General features: G+C 45.3%; 1 protein-coding gene across 4 annotated transcripts in view; it reads left to right on the top strand.

Moving 5' to 3' along the window:
- UPP1 (uridine phosphorylase 1) overlaps nucleotides 1–17,277 on the top strand; it is a 233,571-nt gene extending 216,294 nt beyond the window's left edge. For all 4 annotated transcript variants that reach the window (XM_069613322.1, XM_069613323.1, XM_069613321.1 and 1 more), the window contains exons 7-8: nucleotides 10,026–10,172; nucleotides 13,475–17,277. In XM_069613322.1, the coding sequence (XP_069469423.1) occupies nucleotides 10,026–10,172; nucleotides 13,475–13,623 (296 nt within the window). In that variant the 3' untranslated portion in view covers nucleotides 13,624–17,277. The remainder of the gene's footprint in view (nucleotides 1–10,025; nucleotides 10,173–13,474) is intronic.
- Nucleotides 17,278–18,524: the final 1,247 nt, after the last annotated feature.

The following is an 18,524-nucleotide window of genomic DNA, read 5'->3' as shown; positions in this document are numbered from 1 at the left end:
TTCCACGTGGTCGGCCTGCCGGAGGGGGAAGAAGGCCATGACCCTACGGATTATGTGGAGAACATGATCCTGCAAGAAATAGGGGCCGACAAACTCTCGCAAGGATTCACAGTGGAGCGAGCACATAGAGCCCTCATGCGGAAACTGAAGCCTGGGGCCCCTCCCCGCGCAATAATTGCCAAGATACTGAACTATAAAGATCGCAAGAAGATTTTGGAGTACTTTTGTAAAGGGGGAACGATCGAAAGGGCTTCAGCCACTATTACAGCGTATCCTGACTACACAATGTTAGTCCAGAGGCAGCGGTATAGCTATGTGGCAGTTAAGAGGAGGCTACGCGCGTCCGGCATCAAATATATGCTTCTGTACCCCGCGAAATTGAAAGTATTGCACAAAAGTAGAATGTTCTTTTTTGACACCCCAGAGGAAGCAGTGACATGGCTGGACCTACAGGGCTGCCCGGAACGAGATGCGGAGCAGGCCCATGAAGAGCGCGATAAGTGATTGGGATATTATATGCATACTGAGATGTCACATAGCGGGGTATCCCAGTAGAGACTATGATAGAGATATTGATAGAGGGGTACGGACAGGTAGTGCTGAAACCAGGCTATGATACCCTTGATTTTGTTGAACTTGATGGACTGGAATATAGAGTATTGAATACATGAGTAAATTGAATAGCAATGCGTGGTTGAATTGAAGCAGACAGGAGCGGCAGGACAAAGGCACCCTGCCCCCCGAGTAGTAGTAGTAGTAGCAAGATAGCCATTAGGGCGACCTCACCCTGCTGAGCTTCGAGTACAGGCTATTGCCTGAGATCCAGGGATGGAGCTGGGCAACAGTTGGTGGGGGTAATGTTGGGGATGGGAAGGGAGGTTGGAGGGAGGGGGATTGGGGTGTTTGGTGTGTTTGAAGTTAAGGGGAGTTCAAAATTGGGAAACGAGCCTATATAGACTGAGATGGAATTTCGATCTGGACTGCACCGGTGGCGGGTGGCGGGAACTCTTAATAGGCCATGGGGGACCTTAAAGTAATTACTTGGAATGTTAGGGGTCTTAATAGCTATTTAAAGAGGAACAAACTCATGTTGTACATGCATAGGCAAAAGATAGACATTGCACTGCTGCAGGAGACTCACCTGACACGGGAGAAGATGAGGATGATTGCTAAGAAATGGAAGGGAGTTGTGGCGGGCTTATCATATTCTGCTTATGCTAGGGGAGTCCTTATTTGGGTGGCGCCGCATGTCCCGTTTCAGCTGTTGCAGGAGATAGCTGAGATGGATGGGAGGATGGTTATAATGAGGGGATTGGTGGAAAATAGGGAGATAAGCATTGTAAATACGTATGCCCCAAATCAAAATACAGCGGCATACTTCAGAACACTGTGTACTAACCTTAGCATGTGTATGGGGAGCGCAGTGATCTGGGGAGGGGACTTTAACTGTGTATTAAACCCTAGGGTGGATAGATCAGATGGGAAGATTGATAGACCTGCCCCAGCTGCTAAAGCGTTAAAGACAATGCTGGATGACTTTGGTCTGGGAGATGTGTGGGGGACGAGACACCCCCAAGAAAGGCAATACTCGTATTATTCCGCCCCGCAGCAGTTACATACGAGGCTGAACTATGTCTTTGCTACATCAGAGGTAATAACAGAGATTACACAAGCAGAATATAAAGCAAGGGTCCTTTCGGAGCACTCGCCCCTGATCCTCGGATGGCAATACCGCCCCCCGAGAGCAAGGATTCTGACATGGCGCCTCCGAGCAGAGGCACTAAGAGACCCCTTTTTTAGGGAGGATATGAGGGAGGAGATTATAAACTATTTTGAGATGAATACTGGCAGTGTGGACTTGGCGGGCATATTATGGGAAGCCATTAAGGTTTTGATGAGAGGGGTAGCCATAGCAAAATCTAAAGGGCTGCAAGGTGGAATCCTGGCTGACCTACGGGAAACAGAAGGGGAACTGGAAAAGGCATTGAGGGGAGGAAGTAATACCAAGGAAGACATGGAACTGATACTCAGGCTGCAGCAGAAATGCGCGGGCCACTGGGAAAGACTGTGTAACCTCAACTATAAAAAATACATAGAGAGACAGCATGAGGGAGGGGATAAAGCAGGAAGGCTCTTGGCATGGTTATATAAGAGCGAAGCCCCCAGAGCCACGATTAGGCAATATAGAGGGAAGACGGTAGTGTAGCCGACACCCAAGAAGGAGTTAATCAGGAGTTTGCAGACTATTGTAGGCTACTATATGGAGATGATGGGAAGAGTAATCGTGTGACGATAACAGAAACACTGGAGGATATAGGACTGCCCAAGATAAGTGTTGAGGAAAGAGAGGAGCTGGATGCACCGATTACTTTGGAGGAGCTAGAAGAGGTGGTGAGACAGTTGCCCACTAGTAAGACTCCGGGGGCTGATGGACTCCCAAGTGAATTTTATAAAGTATATAAAGAAGAGGTGCTCCCCCCACTGTTAGAAATGTTAAATGAAGTGTTTGAGGTGGGAAGATTTCCAGAGTCACTTAGAGAAGCGATTATAATACCGCTTCCTAAACCTAACAAGCTTGGGCATAGCTGCAGTTCCTACAGACCTTTGTCGATGTTGAATCACGACAGCAAGATACTGACGGCTGTTCTGGCAAACAGACTGAGGAGGGTTATCAGTAAACTAATACACCCCGATCAGACAGGCTATGTCCCGAATAGGAATATATCTAATAATCATAGACGACTCCAACGAGTTATTGAGTTTGGGAGCGGGAACGAGAGTGAAATGGCAATTGTATCTTTGGATGCAATAAAGGCCTTCGATTCGGTCAAATGGCCATGGCTGCTGGCTGCCCTGACGGGCTATGGGATGGGGCGTGGATATATACAGTGGGCGAAAATGCTATATAGTGAACCACTGGCCAGAGTCAAAACAGGAGTAGTGATATCAGAAAGATGGCAACTCCGCAGAGGTACCAGACAAGGATGTCCATGGTCTCCAATGCTCTATATATTAGCCCTGGAACCCCTAGCAATATACTTGAGACAACAATATGACATCATAGGCGTTGCTGTGGGAGGGGAACGACATCTGATCTCCCTATACGCGGATGACATGTTGCTGTACTTGCGGCACCCGGAAGAAAATCTCCAATACATTTTAGAAGTGATGGAGAGATATGTGGGGTTGTCTAGTATAGCGGTGAACCCTCAGAAATCTAGCATTTTCCCATTAGGTGGATATAAGGGGATTCTAGTGGAACAGTTACTGGTGTTACAGATACCATGGGGGGGTTAGCACTTTTTGTTATTTAGGGATAGATGTGTACCACACAGTAGAAGAGGAGCATAGGCACAACACAGAGGTAGCCATTAAGAAAATCGAAAATTGCATGAGATTCTGGGTGAAGCTGCCCTTAGCAATGATGGGACATGGGGCAATGCTAAAGATGGTGGTCCTACATAGGCTCCTGCACTATTTTGGGAATATACCACACCTGATACCCAAGAAGTTCTTTGTTAAACTGAACAGTATGTGCAGGGATTTCTTGTGGCATGGCACGCGAAACAGAGTGGCACTATGGAAGCTACAGAACTTTTATGAAAAAGGGGGGATAAAACTGCCTAATTATGAGGTCTATTATGTAGCGAGACAACTGCAGTATGTTGCCAAATGGCTCTCAGATGAAGTGACCTCCGAATCCAGGTTGTTTGGACAAGATTGTGCCCCATTTTACTTGAAAGAGATGATGTGGTTGCCCAAGATGGAAATGGAAGGGCGTTCCAAGATGATGATACTTGGGTGGAAGATGTGGCGCAGGGCATGGCAGATAATGGAGAACCCATCCCCATGTTCCCCGCAGGTACCACTAGTTGCATTGGCAGGGGGAGAAAAGCAGCTAAGGATGATAATCAGAAACCACCGGTTGGGTTAGCAACAATGGGTGACATCTGGCGAGAGGGGACTATCATAGATTTTGAAGTGCTGGGTGAGGAAACTGGGTTACACACGGGCCAGTATATGGTGCAGAGAATTAAGAGAACATGGCCAGAAGTGGTACTGGAGGAAGAACCAGATGCTACCATAGATACAATATACGATATAATGGAGGCTAGGCATGAGATCTCTAGACTATACGAGATGATGATGTCTAAGGTTGGGAAGGAAGTAGTACAATTGAGACAAGACTGGGAAGCGGAAGTAGGAGCCCCGATGGAGGACGGGATGTGGGAACGAGCCCAGGGGTACCATAAGAAGGTGTCGAGGAATGCGAGATTAAAGCAGATACAACTGTATATTACACATAGGGCGTACATGACACCCCAGAGGATATCTAGGTTTGAAAATGCAGGACAGCAAGCATGCCCTAAATGTGATGAAGAGAAGGCGAGCATGGTGCATATGCTTTGGTCATGCCCGGTTATTGAGCGCTTCTGGAGTGAAGTGGCACAGAAACTAGCAGAGAAGGGGGTCAAGATTGTGGTGGATACAGTGTGGACCTGTTTGTTGGGGGGGTTCCCCAGATCACAGAAACTCAAGCATGTGAGTAAATTGAAAGATCTGGCATATGTGCTTGCAAAGAGGAGAATTGCTATGGGGTGGAAGATGTGCCACAGACCGCGAGTAGAGGTGTGGTGGAAAGAGTTGCAGAAATGGGCGGATGCAGAAACCATGGTATGACAAGAAGCGAGCAGTGCAGGGGAGAGGAGGAGGCAGAGACCCTGATGGCCTGGAAATTATTAATAGCGGAGTTGTTTGGGTCAATACAAGACCCAACAGAACCCACGGAAAGGGAGACCCTATCACAAGATGCAGGAATGGAATGTGGGAAGAAATAGGCTTGGAATGTTGGAATGGAGGGTGGGATAAGGGAAGCAGTGATCAGAATTAAGCAATGTACAATTGAACTGTTGATATATGCGCTGCTTGTTTGGTTTGTATTGTTTGTTTGTTTGTTTGAAAAAACTAATAAAAATTGTTTTTTAAAAAAGGAATAAAGTTTAGAAAAACACCACAGCCAAAGTATGACTCATCATGGGACATTTCGGTAGTTCTAAAACTGTTGGCCGGATGGCCTGGAGACAAGTATTTGTCATTGGAGCAACTGCCAGGGAAATTGGCAATGCTGTTATGCCTGTTGTCATGTAGAAGAGTAGCAGACGTCAGCGCGTTAGACGTGAATAGGAAAATGTATGGGCCACAAGGACTGACCTTCACCCTAGTAAGAAGAACAAAGACAGATTCTGTGACAATAGTCTATCCATATCTGCTGGAACACCAAAAGTGGTGTGTAGCAGCCTGCATAAAAGAGTATGAGCATAGGACAGCAGAAATTAGGCCAATGGGGACGACGCAATTACTTATAGCACGTAGAAAGCCTCACAAGGGCATAGCGATGGCCACCATAGCAAGATGGGTCAGAGAAGTGATGCATTTAGCAGGGATAAATATGACTACGTTTGGAGCACATTCTGTTAGGGGCGCGATGGCTTTGAAGGCAATGGCACAGGGCGTGCCATTGCAAGATATTCTACGAGCAGCTGATTGGGCCAGTGATACTACTTTTAGAACATTCCATTTTAAGCCTGTACATTCAATTGCAGAGTCAGTGATAACAAGCTTTGAACAAGCATAATGCTCGCCTCCGTCTTGACATAGAATGAAGATTACCCCTGCTAATAGCGCAGGGAGTCTTGATTCTATTAAAGACAATGAGGCGAGCATTACTTTTCCGCCCTAGATACACGGGAGGGTTAATGTTGTTTTATAAATCATTTTCTCCCAGAATAGGGTGTATCCGCCTCCCTAACATGATCTGTTGTATCTTCCACTAGGAGATGAGCAGAAGAACAGTTCAGTCAGAATTGAGAAAAACTGGAGGTTGAGAGCAAGACCGCATGTTTGAAGTGTGGAAGATTTGCAGAACAGGACAGTTAAAATAACTATTGGTGGACTAGTTGAGAGTTCAGTTCAAGTTGGATTGCAGTTAAAGAGCAGTCAAGAAGAGGGAGCGAACAGGAAGTGGAAGGACTAAGGTCACATGGTCAGGACATTGAGACTACAGTTGGCCTGGGACAAAAGGGAAATGTAGAATCAAGACTCCCTGCGCTTTTAGCAGGGGTAATCTTCATTGGAATCGTGCACATCCTGGAATTGGACAATACTTTAACCCGATAGCTGCAAACTCTGTGTCAATTCTCTAAACGTGGTTATTTTGGCATAGTGTTGAATCAAGCTCATTCCTGCATTGGAATATGAAAAAGTACCAACATGTGAGCATTTAGGGAAGCATTTGACATGGCTTTGTTATGTACGATATATTATAACAATTTAAAGACAAAAAAGAATGCAGGTGTGACATGAGGTTCCATTGATTAAATGTAAGCGTTAACTGTCGCACATCAAATACAATGGGTACCACTAATTCTTTACGTTCACAAATTGAATGATAGCTTCATTTTTTGGCTCACGTTTTTACGACAGCACCATACTGAGTTCTATTGCCAACACCGCTGCTGGGCTGGATATCCGAAGCAGGGACTTGGTTTTGCTTACTAAAATAACTGTCTTTTAAGCACGTGGCTTTCAGCAGTGCTTAAGTTAACATTTTGTAAGATGAAATCCTAATATTTCAAGACTAAAATGTGGAAGTTGTGAGTGACATTTTTATGAAATTCAAAATGCTGCCATGCTTAAAGTTTTGGGAGCGAATGGTGCGCATGATAAAAAATATGGAATCAAATAGTTATTGATGGGGCAGGTAGAGATAGCCTGCCCGCTGAGAAGAAAAGGGAGATGCCCCGGACACATCACTGGAATACTTAGTGTAAATGAAGTCCTTTATGTCACTATGACCCGATACCCCTCCCTGGGTCGGCAGCATGCCACCTTTTTCCTAAAAGTGTAAATGAAGTCCTTTATGTCACTATGACCCAATACCCCTCCCTGGGTCTGCAGCATGCCACCTTTTTCCTAAAGGTGGCCTCCCCAAAGCATCTGACTGGTGAGGAATGATGAGACAAAAGGAGGCGTAGTACACCCAAAAGCTACGCAATGGAAATGGCATTGTTATATACCCGCAATTATAAAATATCAAAGAGCGACACCACAGCCCTTTACCAGAGTTAAGACTCCTGCAATTTCCCCTTTTCCATGAGAAATACAGGCTATTCACCAAGTTCCCTTGGCAATTGCATCGATACGGTTTCCGAATTCATTTGTTTCATGTAATTTGCCCACATTTCCTGAGAGAATTTACATGACTCCTTTTTAACCAATCAGGCAAGAGCTGAGTTGAACCTGCCCCATTTTAAGAGGCCTCGAATGATGCAGCAACACTCATGTAATTTGCTCACCTTTAGGTGTTTGTCTTCGGGTTATTACTGTGAACCGGAAATAAGGTCAGAAAGTCTAAAAGAAGAACCACGGAACGGACCATAAAAGCCTGTAGAAAGACACAGGTGACTGGACAATGTTGCACACTTCCGGCGCTGCACCCGGAAGCTGCGTTGCTGAACTGTTGCGCCTCCCTGCACAGCGATCTCTGTTCTCCCCTCCCACGCTCCGCTCAGTCGCAAGGTGCCGGTTCAATGCCCTCGGGCGAAATGTTCACATCCCCTGCCTCATTATGCTGTCCCGCGTTTGTGCCCCCATTTAAGTTCCATATAGTTAATGTACCTGGCCAAAAATGTTCTGTTTGTGAAAGGAAGAACTCCCAAGCGCAATACACTCTAGTCTCTGATAGCTGCTCTAAACCCCAGAGCCCCACCGTGCTGTAAATAGTATCATTTCCCCTCAGTTCACTGGCCTACCACGTCCAAAGGTTGATGATCATGATCCCACGGCCCTGCTGCTCCTTTTTCGGTTCTTGGTTGGTGGCAATAAACCGCTGTATGTATTCTGGCAGTTTCTCGCAGGCGAGTGAGGGCTAGCTATTATTTTAGCGCCGCGAGAAGCTCGTGGAACTAGCCTGGCATGGTCGCTGCAAGCTCAGTAGTTACACTTCTTCTGGGTCACGGGCTGGTTCTCTTTTGCACTTTGTCAATGAGAGAGGCTTGTAAGGGTTAGTCCATGTCAGCGCTCTGGGACGTGCTATTGAATGCCATCAAATGGAGTGTGTGCATGGCTGGTCCCATGGCTGCATTGTGCAAAGAACACTGTTTCCCTGTGCATGGGACGTCCTCGGCAGCACGTGAAAGACTGACTGCTGACTGTACGTCTTTGCGTTTGCAGCAATGTCAACTTTTGAACCATATTTTTAAAAAGGTATTAGAGTGGGGTTGATGAAGGAATGTCCATGTGGCTATTAAGGTCCTAAGGGTCATACATAATTTGAAAGCATCACCTCTCTTCGAGCATAGATACATATTTAGCTTCATAAAAGTGGGCGGCTGTCAGCAACGTGTTTAAAAGCGTGTGCTGGATTTCCTGCGGATCCATTCGCATGTTACTGAAAGCCAATGTTTCCCTCAGAACATGATAATGTACAGGGCCTTAACTACCTGAATAATTTTGAAAATGAGGCGCCAAGCCGATACAGGTCAGTCCATCAATAGCGATTAAAGGGCAAGGTCATTTTAGGAGGTTGCCCAGAGCACCGTCAGCAGGGGAACACCAAGGGGCGCCACCGTGTCCTTGAAAATAGCAAATCTGACCCCAATGCAAGGCGGGGCCGAGGAAACAAAATGGAACATAGTATGAGGTGGCAAAGCTCCTTGTAGTGGCCCTATACCTGAGACCCTTCACATCGTGAGTGTCTTGAAGGGTAAGGATACTGCTTAAATTGTTTTTAAAAAAAATAGTGCCAGGGCTTAAATGTTTTGTATCACTTTTGTACCATCTATTCCAAGGCCCTGCCTAATGTTGACTTCCCCCACTACCATCCTTTCCACTGCCAGCTCATTCGGCGAAAAGGCATGCATGCCAACATCCATTCCATTCAGGAGATGCTAGTCCAGTCCTCGTTTTAACTGTGCATTCTGGGCCTTGGTGTCCTGGATTATAAATGGGGAAATCCAGGTCCTAGAATGCAAAATTAAATCCAGGACTGGACTAGCAGCTCCCGAATGGAATGGATAATGTTGGCATGTACAAAAATCATAAACTATTTTAAGTGCCTCTAAACAGCACTAATTCATGTGTTCATTGTTATCAGACGCTTGTTAAAGATATGTTGACTACACAAGAAGGGCGAACTGTCATTTTTCAGCAGGGCCTTTATCCATGTAATAGGAGTATAAGAGAACTTCTCCTTGCTGCTCTGCTTTCCATGATACAAATAGTTCTGACACTTTGAGATGTGACTGCTATACTTTTATTGGAACGGGACTTGCACTTCATGTTCTATCCAATGAAAGAGCTTTGGGATACACCACAAAAATGTATACAGCAGATGGATAAGTAACAATAAAAAGTACAGATTGCCAACCACGCTGCGGACAGCTCCGAGCAACACCCAAAGCATCTCACCCTTCAGTGGACTACCAAGTCCACTGGTCTGTAAATACCTATTTTTCAAAGAACCCAGAGCGATGGAGTCTCGTGCCAGATCTCCCAGCTGTATGTAAAACATGCCTTAACACTCCTACAATGGAGATAAATAAACATTACACCAAACGCTTACTGTGTATATGAAGCAAACCCTTGCACATTGCCGATGGGATCTGACAGAATTGTCTGTTTTCAAGTAGTTGCCTGTTTTCAAGTAGTTGCCTCCTTCTGTCCACCTGAGCTGTCACACAAGCCAGAATCTACTTCCCACAAATGATAACACTGCAGAGTCCCTTTCTCCAGGTACATCCACCCTTGATGTTGTCTACCTCACCTTGTTTGCATATCAAGTTCCCATTGACAGGTAATTGGAGATGTTCCAATTTAGAATCCTCAGCGAATCACCGAGGGCGAAGCCCTGTGGGTTGAACCCATCTCTTGATCCCAATGCATCGCATTTGTAATGAGTGTTGTACGCAGCCATTGGCGTTGACCTGCACTGAATGTAAAGGCACATTTATCCTTTTGTATCCTAGGTCAAGCGCGGCTGGATGGGGCCTTCTGCTTCTACACCGAGGAGCAGAAAATGCAGTACTTGAAGGAGGCCTACGACGCAGGAATCCGAAACATTGAGATGGAATCATCTGTGTTTGCGGCCATGTGCAAACTTGCAGGTCTCAAAGGTGCGAACATTATCATGCCTACATTATTTCATCTGCGTGATCGAGTATCCTAATTTAGGGCTCCTCTGCCACAGATCAGAGTCTGACCATCTTCATTTCTGAGGCTATTCGAAACCTTTCATTTCACACTACATGCCACGGGTATTTCTTATGTGTGTAATCATTGTACTCATATCTTCATGTATTTGGTTAAATTGAGTTTCTGTCTCTCAGTTTGATAGCTCATTGAAAAGACCTGTATCTGACAAAATGGTGGCAGTTCAGCGCAACAGTCCTTTGTGCTATATTAGTACCCGGCGAGGATCAATGAGCTTGTTTCAAGCAAACTCATTGGCTTTGCCCAGGCCTTACATTGCTGAGAAGGCTCTCAAGCCTCTGCTTCTCCGACTGCGGCATCCCATAGTGGCCGCAATGGAAAGGAAGAAGGGACTACGTGTAGTCCCTTCGCCCCTTCCATGGTGGCCATTTTTTGTTGACTTTTTTCCCCATTGGTTTTAATGGCTCCCATGGAAAGGGAGAAGGAACTACTGGTAGTCCCTTCTCCCCGATCCCTGGCGGCCATTATTTTTTGCTTTTTTTTCTCGAAGTCGAGAAACGTTTGCAGCGTCATTTCTCAACTCGAGAAAAATTGCTATTAGTACCCCGGTATGACGTGCAGGGTACTAATGCAATATGACCCTTGGAGGGGGAGGCATTACACGACCAGTAATGCCCCCCTACTAGGTTCATATTGCCTAAATGTCTCACGGGACTGACACAACCCATTAGAACAGGGGTCTGTAACCTTTCTCTGCAGATGTTTAAGACTGCAACTCGCATCAGCCCTGGCCAGAATTGTCATTCATAAGGGATCATAGGAGTTTTCTAGTAAAAAAACACACGGCGAGCCGAAGGTTGCAGATTAGACAATGCAGGGAAAACCGCAGTGTGTCAGGCAGCTAGGTAGGCCCTCACAGTACACAAAATGTCTTGTATTTTTGGACTGACGCTGTCTTGACAAATTGATCCAGAATGTCTTCAGGAAAGTGAGGTTTGACTGCTTTGGCAGACAGGCACCTTAACGCCGCACCCACCTTACGTGTCTTGTCCCATGATGTAATCTGCAAAGCGAAGAGAGCAGAAAAAATCCTTGAAGAGGCCAAGCCATCCTGGCCTATAATATAACAACAGCGCCCCCTTCCTCCCCTGCATTCCAAGTAGTCTTATGGCCGTTTGCACCAGCTCCTCCTTTTAGCCACTTTTATATAGTTTATATAATTAAAACATGCATTATTTCCCTTAGCCGCTCAGCTCCCGAGTCACCCTTTCCTTGTTTCATGACAGCCATGCTGGCAGGTTTTTTCTTTGGTTAACGTTTGTGCCCCCCTCTTTACCACAAACATGTTTGCATCTCGGGTGTTCTGCCAGGGTGCCAACATGGACTCGGACCATCCACGAAGTCATTATCATCAAATTGTATGTACCCCTTTGTATTAGGCCCTTGAGTGTGGCTCTGAGTGCATTTCCTTGTTGGTATAGTCCATGGTAAAATGGCTCTAGAGTGGCATTGGAACCAAAGAGGTGGGCTGTAAGGGGGACACTGAGCGTTCATGCGGAATGTTGAGAAGAAGGCCTCAACTGTTCCAATAACAGCGTTTTAAGCCCACCCCTGGCCCATTGATTACAATAGCCCCAATTCCAAGGTTCGATTTAAGCCACAATGCTGAGTTTAGTGACTGCACCAGGTAGTAGTTAATATGTCTAAGTGCAGCCTGGGTTGTAACCAGATATCGGGCTGTTACTAGGTGACACACACTGGCAGACACCATTATTGCGGTTAACACTGTGGCAAGATATCTGAGGTGCTAAAGGCCTCTATGTTGTTTTTTTTAAAAATGCGCCTTGCAGGCTGTGCGACCTGTGTATTTTCACAAAATACACGAATATGACTCACATTGAAATGCTTGACGGGTCCTCTAGGGGGTGCGCATCTTCGATTTCTCTCTAGTACAGGGAGATGGAAGAACAAAGCATGGCACAGGCAGTTAGACGAGTGCGGAATGGATGTGGGCAGCGCAGGTGGGTTTGGGAGCCATGCCATGGGGCTTCATGTTGGGTGATGCCTATTTACTTGGAAACAAAAGGAGGGCTGGGCAGTCCAGCCGCCCTCCTCCTGTTTCAGAGTACAGAGCCATCAGGCAGCCCGCACTGCACAGTTACACCTACTGCTTGCAGGTGTCTGCACTTTGGTTTAGAAAAAAGAAAAGGTGTTGCCTTTTCTCTTTAAAATCCGAAGTGCTGACACCTGCAGGCAGCACGTGTAACCGTGCAGCCGCTACACGGGCTGCCTCAGGTGTCAGCGTGGCTAGGTCTAGTCGGGGCTGGGCCCGACATAACCCCGCCCGGTAGCCCTTTCTGGAGACTGCCGTGTATGCTTCGGTTAGCCCCGGCCCACTTAAAGCACTCTGCATGTGGCTAAGGACTGACTCAGCAGATCAGGCTGCTTTACATGCAGATATGTACAAGGAGGTAACCATGCCTGCCCGAGCATCCAGGTTCGCTAAGGGTCATCCTCTGGTTGCTAATAAAGCTGCAATCACCTCATGGTCAGGTAATGGGCGCCCTGAGATAACGGTCCGAGTCATGGGCGTAATTTTAGGGGGGCACAGGGGTGTTTGCTCCCTCCAACTTTCATGGTACCCATTTTGTCCCCATTCATTTGGCTGGGACACTTTTTGTTCAGATGTCATGTCCCCCCCAACATTTTAAGCAAAGTTACTCCACTGGTCCGAGTGACGTGCATGCAATTTCTTTGTGCTGTGGTACTGCGAGGAAGTGCAGCCAAAACGGCAGAGGACGGCGGAGCTACATAAAGGCAATTGGTTTTATTTAAAAATAAATGCAGTTGAAGCGGAGGGAGATGAGCAGAAAGCAGGTATGGTCAGGTGACAGCCATTGAAAATCATGGATTGTTGGCGTAGTAACAACAAATAGTTTAGGTTAGCTACCTGGCGGGTGGAGATGACAGCTAGCGCTACTCACAAGTCTTATGACAGAATGGACCCGATTTACAAACATGGTTTCAATGGGACTTTCCAACAAGGTGCAATGTACATGGTTTTGATGCATGCATGCCTTGGTCATTTGTTGAGCCATGCCATTAGTGGGGGTCATTTCCTGATATTTCTGGGTGCAGATGTATGCCAGCTTGCTTCATGTTTATAGTATCTGCATTACAAGGTTCTCAATTTGCCTGCATGTAAATGACTCGTAACCGACCTTAGGCGTTCTCATAAAGCTATGCTTATTTGTTTCATCTTTAGCTGCTGTGGTATGTGTGACTTTGGTGAACCGGCTCCAGGGAGACCAGATAACTAGTACTCACGAAGTCCTGGCGGAATTCCAACAGAGACCACAGAAACTAATAAGCCATTTAATCAAGAAACATCTTGGAAAATCGGAGGCATCGTGAACGAGCCCCCAACTTAAGAGGACCACTATTTATTTTTAGTAACGATGAGGTGCTATGCAATAGTCCTTTGAATGGAGCATTTACAGTACAGATCATTGAGAAATCTCAGGGGCTCTATGTGTTCTTGCTGTTTTCCCCCTGAATGTCTTACTCCCCGAATTCCTCCAGAGGAAATCTTTTTGCTGAAAATGCGGCTTTGCATTAGAGTTTTCAATTCCTGATGTTTTCAGTGTCTTTCTCTTTTTGAACCCATTTGCCTTCCTTTTCATGTTTCTCTTTCTGATGGTTAGTCTTCAGTTCATCTGCCCCACCCCCTTCCTTTCTCCGTCCTTCCCGTGTTCCCTTTGCTCTCCATTTAATTGAGGGGCGTGTAATCAAACTTACATTCCCCCCACCGTTTTCCTTGTCTGCATACCCCATCCTCTTCCTTATTTTTCTTGTACAGATCTTTGTGTGTTTTTCTCTGTCTACTGCAATCCTGACATTCCACTTAATATTTGACACTTATATTTATTGTTTGAGTGCTTGACCTGCATCAACAATAAAGCTCGGGCAAGTGCGGAATTCTGACACTTTTTAGTTTTAGCTATTAGGTGGTGCTTAACTGCCACCTCTAAGCCAAAACGATTGAATTGGAAAACCGAATTCCTATGCCCCCCTCAAACACCTTCACCTACCCAAAACACATCCTCCTGGCATGACTCTGACCTAGCTCTATCGAGCAGTCACATCAAGCTTTGTGCTCTACAGGGCCTGACAGTGTTCTGGTAGTTAATGTCTTAATTGCAGATGCAAAAGTGCTACTGGTGTGATAAAAATGTCTTAGCCAAGTGTTCTTTCTAACACCTGATTTATGAGCAGCATGTGTCCATGCATTTGTTCTTTGCACTGAAGTCCCAACGGAAACACGCTTTGGCAAAGAGAACAGTTTTGGCTTGTGTATGAGTAACAGATGGGCATTTGCCAGATGCTGCTATCATATGGTCACAGTATTTCCCAGCTGGTGCTATCCCATGGTCAGGCAGTATCAGTATGCCAGTGCCTGGCAAATGCCAAATGCAAATTTACACAAAAGCCCTAACTGTTGGCTTTGCCAATGCCTGTTTTCAGTGATATGGTTTCAGCGGGTGGGGTGACAGCAGGTGGACGTAATCCCAATCCCCTTCCCTCTTTACATCGCAATGCACAGCATCGCAGTTCTCTGTGAGTAGCTCGGCAAATCCGAGTGCTGCTTAATACCATCACGCAAACTGTCATCTTCAAAGGACCCATTCATTTCAGCATGCCCGTTCTAGAAACTTGCAATGCCAAACTTGTTAGAAGTCTGGTTGACATAGATCCTGCAGGCTATCTGAAGCCAGTTAATGCCTGTGTTATAAAAGGTTGCAGATACAAATTAGTTCTACCTTGTGCCTGATCTAGCAGCGAAACACCTTAGTGTTGCAAGATATCTATGAGACGCCAATAAATATAATGAACATTGCAATATGTGTTTGCAAAACCCTGACGTGATGGTTTAGCAGCGAGTTTGCTGTTGTATACCAGGCCTAGAGGACAACATGAACAGCAGTTCCAAGAACCGACATGTTGTGATCTGTTGGTGGATTCCTGAGGACAGAGGTGTCGCTAGGAAGGGGAGGGGCGGATCTGAGGGGGCTATAGCCCTGGGTCTTTTGTTTGTAGCCCCAGGGGTTACAACCAAAAGGGTAGCTAGCCCTGAGTCCCGACAGTCCAGACTTTAGCATAGCCGCAGATCTTGGCTAGACCTGCAAACACCCCTGCCTGAGGGGGTTATCTATTTTTCGATTAACAACATGTGGCATCTTGCAATTTATAATTACATTAGTGATTAAGTAGCATGTTTTGCCTGCCTGTTTCCCTTTTTTTTGTTGTTGCAGTTTGTCTTGTGTAATCCCTCACTGTGTTCGCCTGCAGGATAGAATGGTGCTACGTGCTCATAAGTATTACATATGGGTATGAACATGTCAGGCTTTCAAACGCCCCAGCATCGGTCTGTCACAGAAACCATGTACAGGGTGTTGAGGTGTAATAATAGCAGGTTTCATGCAGTTTTTGTTGAACATGATCAGTCTTCTGCTGTTGCAGAAGAGTGTAATACAATAGCGAGGCTTTCATCAAATAAAAAAATTAAAACCTGCTTTGGCCCTTTTCTAAATACCGTAACAACATATTTGAAAGGTATAGCCGAGCCAAAAAGTCCCAATTTTGTACTGCTTTCAGTGCAACCAGTCATTGCGGCCTTCAGCTGCAAAGTGCCAGCCTTGGTCACAGCAGCCATTTTTATGCTGAGACGATTGTGCCAAAAATACTAAACTTTTCATGAATCAACTTCAACATCAGAATCATGTTGTATCAAATGTAGCATTTGTAAAATGATATTTGTCTCTGTTAAATCCAACATTTTCCCCCTTAGTGTTCAGATCATGTCATCCTTTGAAGTTTGTTCTCATTTGTTGTCTTCAAAACGGACAATGATGTGCTTTTACAATTAAATGATTCAACTATTAGCAGTACCTAGCATATCATATGCTGATCTAAAATGCACTCTCTTTCTCTCACTGTATGGCCCTGTCGCCTTCTATGTAGGTGAAGTGTACTAGGGTGCACATTTTCTAAAGCAACCTCGGTCGTTGCTGACAGCTACATGACCAGAGGATACACAGAGATATTTTGAAGGATGTGGAATCTGTGCTTTAAAAAAAAATATTTGTAATAAAAGCAGCTATTAAAAAAAGGAAGTTATTTAATTGTACAAACATTGGCTCATTTAAAATGTGTATGATGTTTATTTATAATGACTTCTTTAAGTGTATACATTGCAGTCAAAAAATAACGTTACACTCCTCTTACTAGGCAAAGCATGTTCTCAGAACCTAGAATAACCAAATAAATAGTTTTCTGATATGTTAGCATTCCAAAATGGACAGTCTTGTGCTCATGTTGTACTTTTAGAAATCCGCTATAAGAAAGTGAACGGCTATAAATCGCACCAGCGAGTGTTCTGGTCTTATTTGCACAAAATCTAAGGGTGTATTGGGAACGTAAGAATGACCACAGATCTTTGTAGTTGAACGAAAATGTCTGTGATAAAAGGGTTATTATGCTTGAATCACTAAATGCCCACTGGTGCTCATTTTCTATATCACAACACTCACCCTAACTTTAAAATCTTTGAAACATTGAAGCATGAATACCGATTCATAGAGGCCCAAGATTTTTATGTGGCAATAAAGTTGCTGGGAAATGAGCCACTCCATTGGGGCATCAGGGCAGCCTTCGGGTTGGATTTTATGTGAAGGATGTCTGTATATATCATATAGGTATATCTAACTATATCTGTATAGATGATTCATTCAGAGGTGGGCGTGGTAGAATTCCTTTCCTTGGTCTTTTTTGTAATGCATATCAATGTCACCTTACCAATGTGCATTATTAAATGTAGATAAACCAATATGGCTGTGAACGAAAGGGCAATATAAGGCGCATGACCTATTTGTACTTTTTTCTAGAGCACGAAAGTGTACTTTTATTTTATAATGTCTTAATAGATCTGTTCTTCTGGTTTAGAAATTCAAAATTTTTCAAAGGTGCTTTATTTATCTGTACTGTAAATAAAAATATAAATGAAAACCACGTTATTTGATTTAAATATGGCTTTTTTAAAACCAAAATAATGAAGCGTAATAACAGATGTTTCTTAAAGTCGCCTTCTGCATACTGTTCTGGCCCTTATTTCAGGAAATCTTTGTAAACTCTCCGGTTTATATTGTCTTGTGTTATGGATTGGGGTAAGAAAACACAATTTACCTGAGAACTGGATAATAAGATAGCAAGGGGCCGAAGCAAAACATACTAATGCCATGGCAGGCAGTAACAGGGCATACAGAATCATTGGGCCTCGTTACAAGTTTGCCGGCCCGGAAACAACCGTACCGGTAAGCTTGCCGGTACCGTTGTTTCCTGATCGGCAAACTACGAGTTCTGGGAGCGGGTGCCTTTTGGCCCGCGGAACGGCACCCGCTCGCAGACCTTGACGGATGCACCGGCACCATTCACGAATGGTGCCGGTGCATCCGTCCTCCCCATTGAGTCCAATGGGACTCAAATGGGAATGGGGAGTAATATTTTCTGGCGTCTGGAATGGGCAAATACCGGGTCCGCCGGGCCTGGAATGCCCCGGTAATTGCCCATTCCTGGGCGCCGGAAAATTCATGACTCCGGTGGCAGCCGTGTCAGTATTTACCGGCACGGCTACCGCCAACCTCGTAATGACCCCCATTGTCTTCTTCATGAACCCCAAGGCCCTGTCACCATCTGTTGTGTCATTTGTGAGTCATAGCTCACCATTTGCTACTATGGAACCCCTGCGTGGTGGCAGTGCATGAATGCTCTACTGACATACAGTGGCCTTCTGCTGGGAAGCTGCATAGTTCATCCAAGGCAACCGACTCACTGTATCCCATCCCGTGGGAAATCACAGTAATAAGTCCCAAAATGATGGGCGGCTTTGGAAGGCATGTTAAAACATACCAGTCATTGTCATCACCTAGAACAGGGGTCTTTGGCTCTCCAGAGGTTTTAGGCTACAACTACTATCAGCATAACCACCCTAGTCAGTGGTGAGGTATCATTGGATTCAAAGTCCAAAATATCAGTAGAGCAGCAGATTGGAGAGACCCCTATACCTGATGTAGGATTAAGACCGGTTCTGAGCTGTGCATTCTGTACTTATTGCATGCTTCTACCTGCAACTGAATCCCACCAAGACTGAGTTCGTTTTCTTTGGCTGCCCCCCAAATAACTACTTGTGCAACGATGGCTGGGCAACGTGTGTATGGAAGGAGTCACCCCTGCAGCTGTCAAACTTGGCCAAATCACAG

This window comes from Ambystoma mexicanum, chromosome 5p, assembly GCF_040938575.1.
Source record: "Ambystoma mexicanum isolate Mex_15411 chromosome 5p, UKY_AmexF1_1, whole genome shotgun sequence".
Classification (NCBI taxonomy): domain Eukaryota; kingdom Metazoa; phylum Chordata; class Amphibia; order Caudata; family Ambystomatidae; genus Ambystoma; species Ambystoma mexicanum.
The sequence above is the reverse complement of the archived record's forward strand: the minus strand, read 5'-3'. Positions and strand labels throughout refer to the sequence as shown.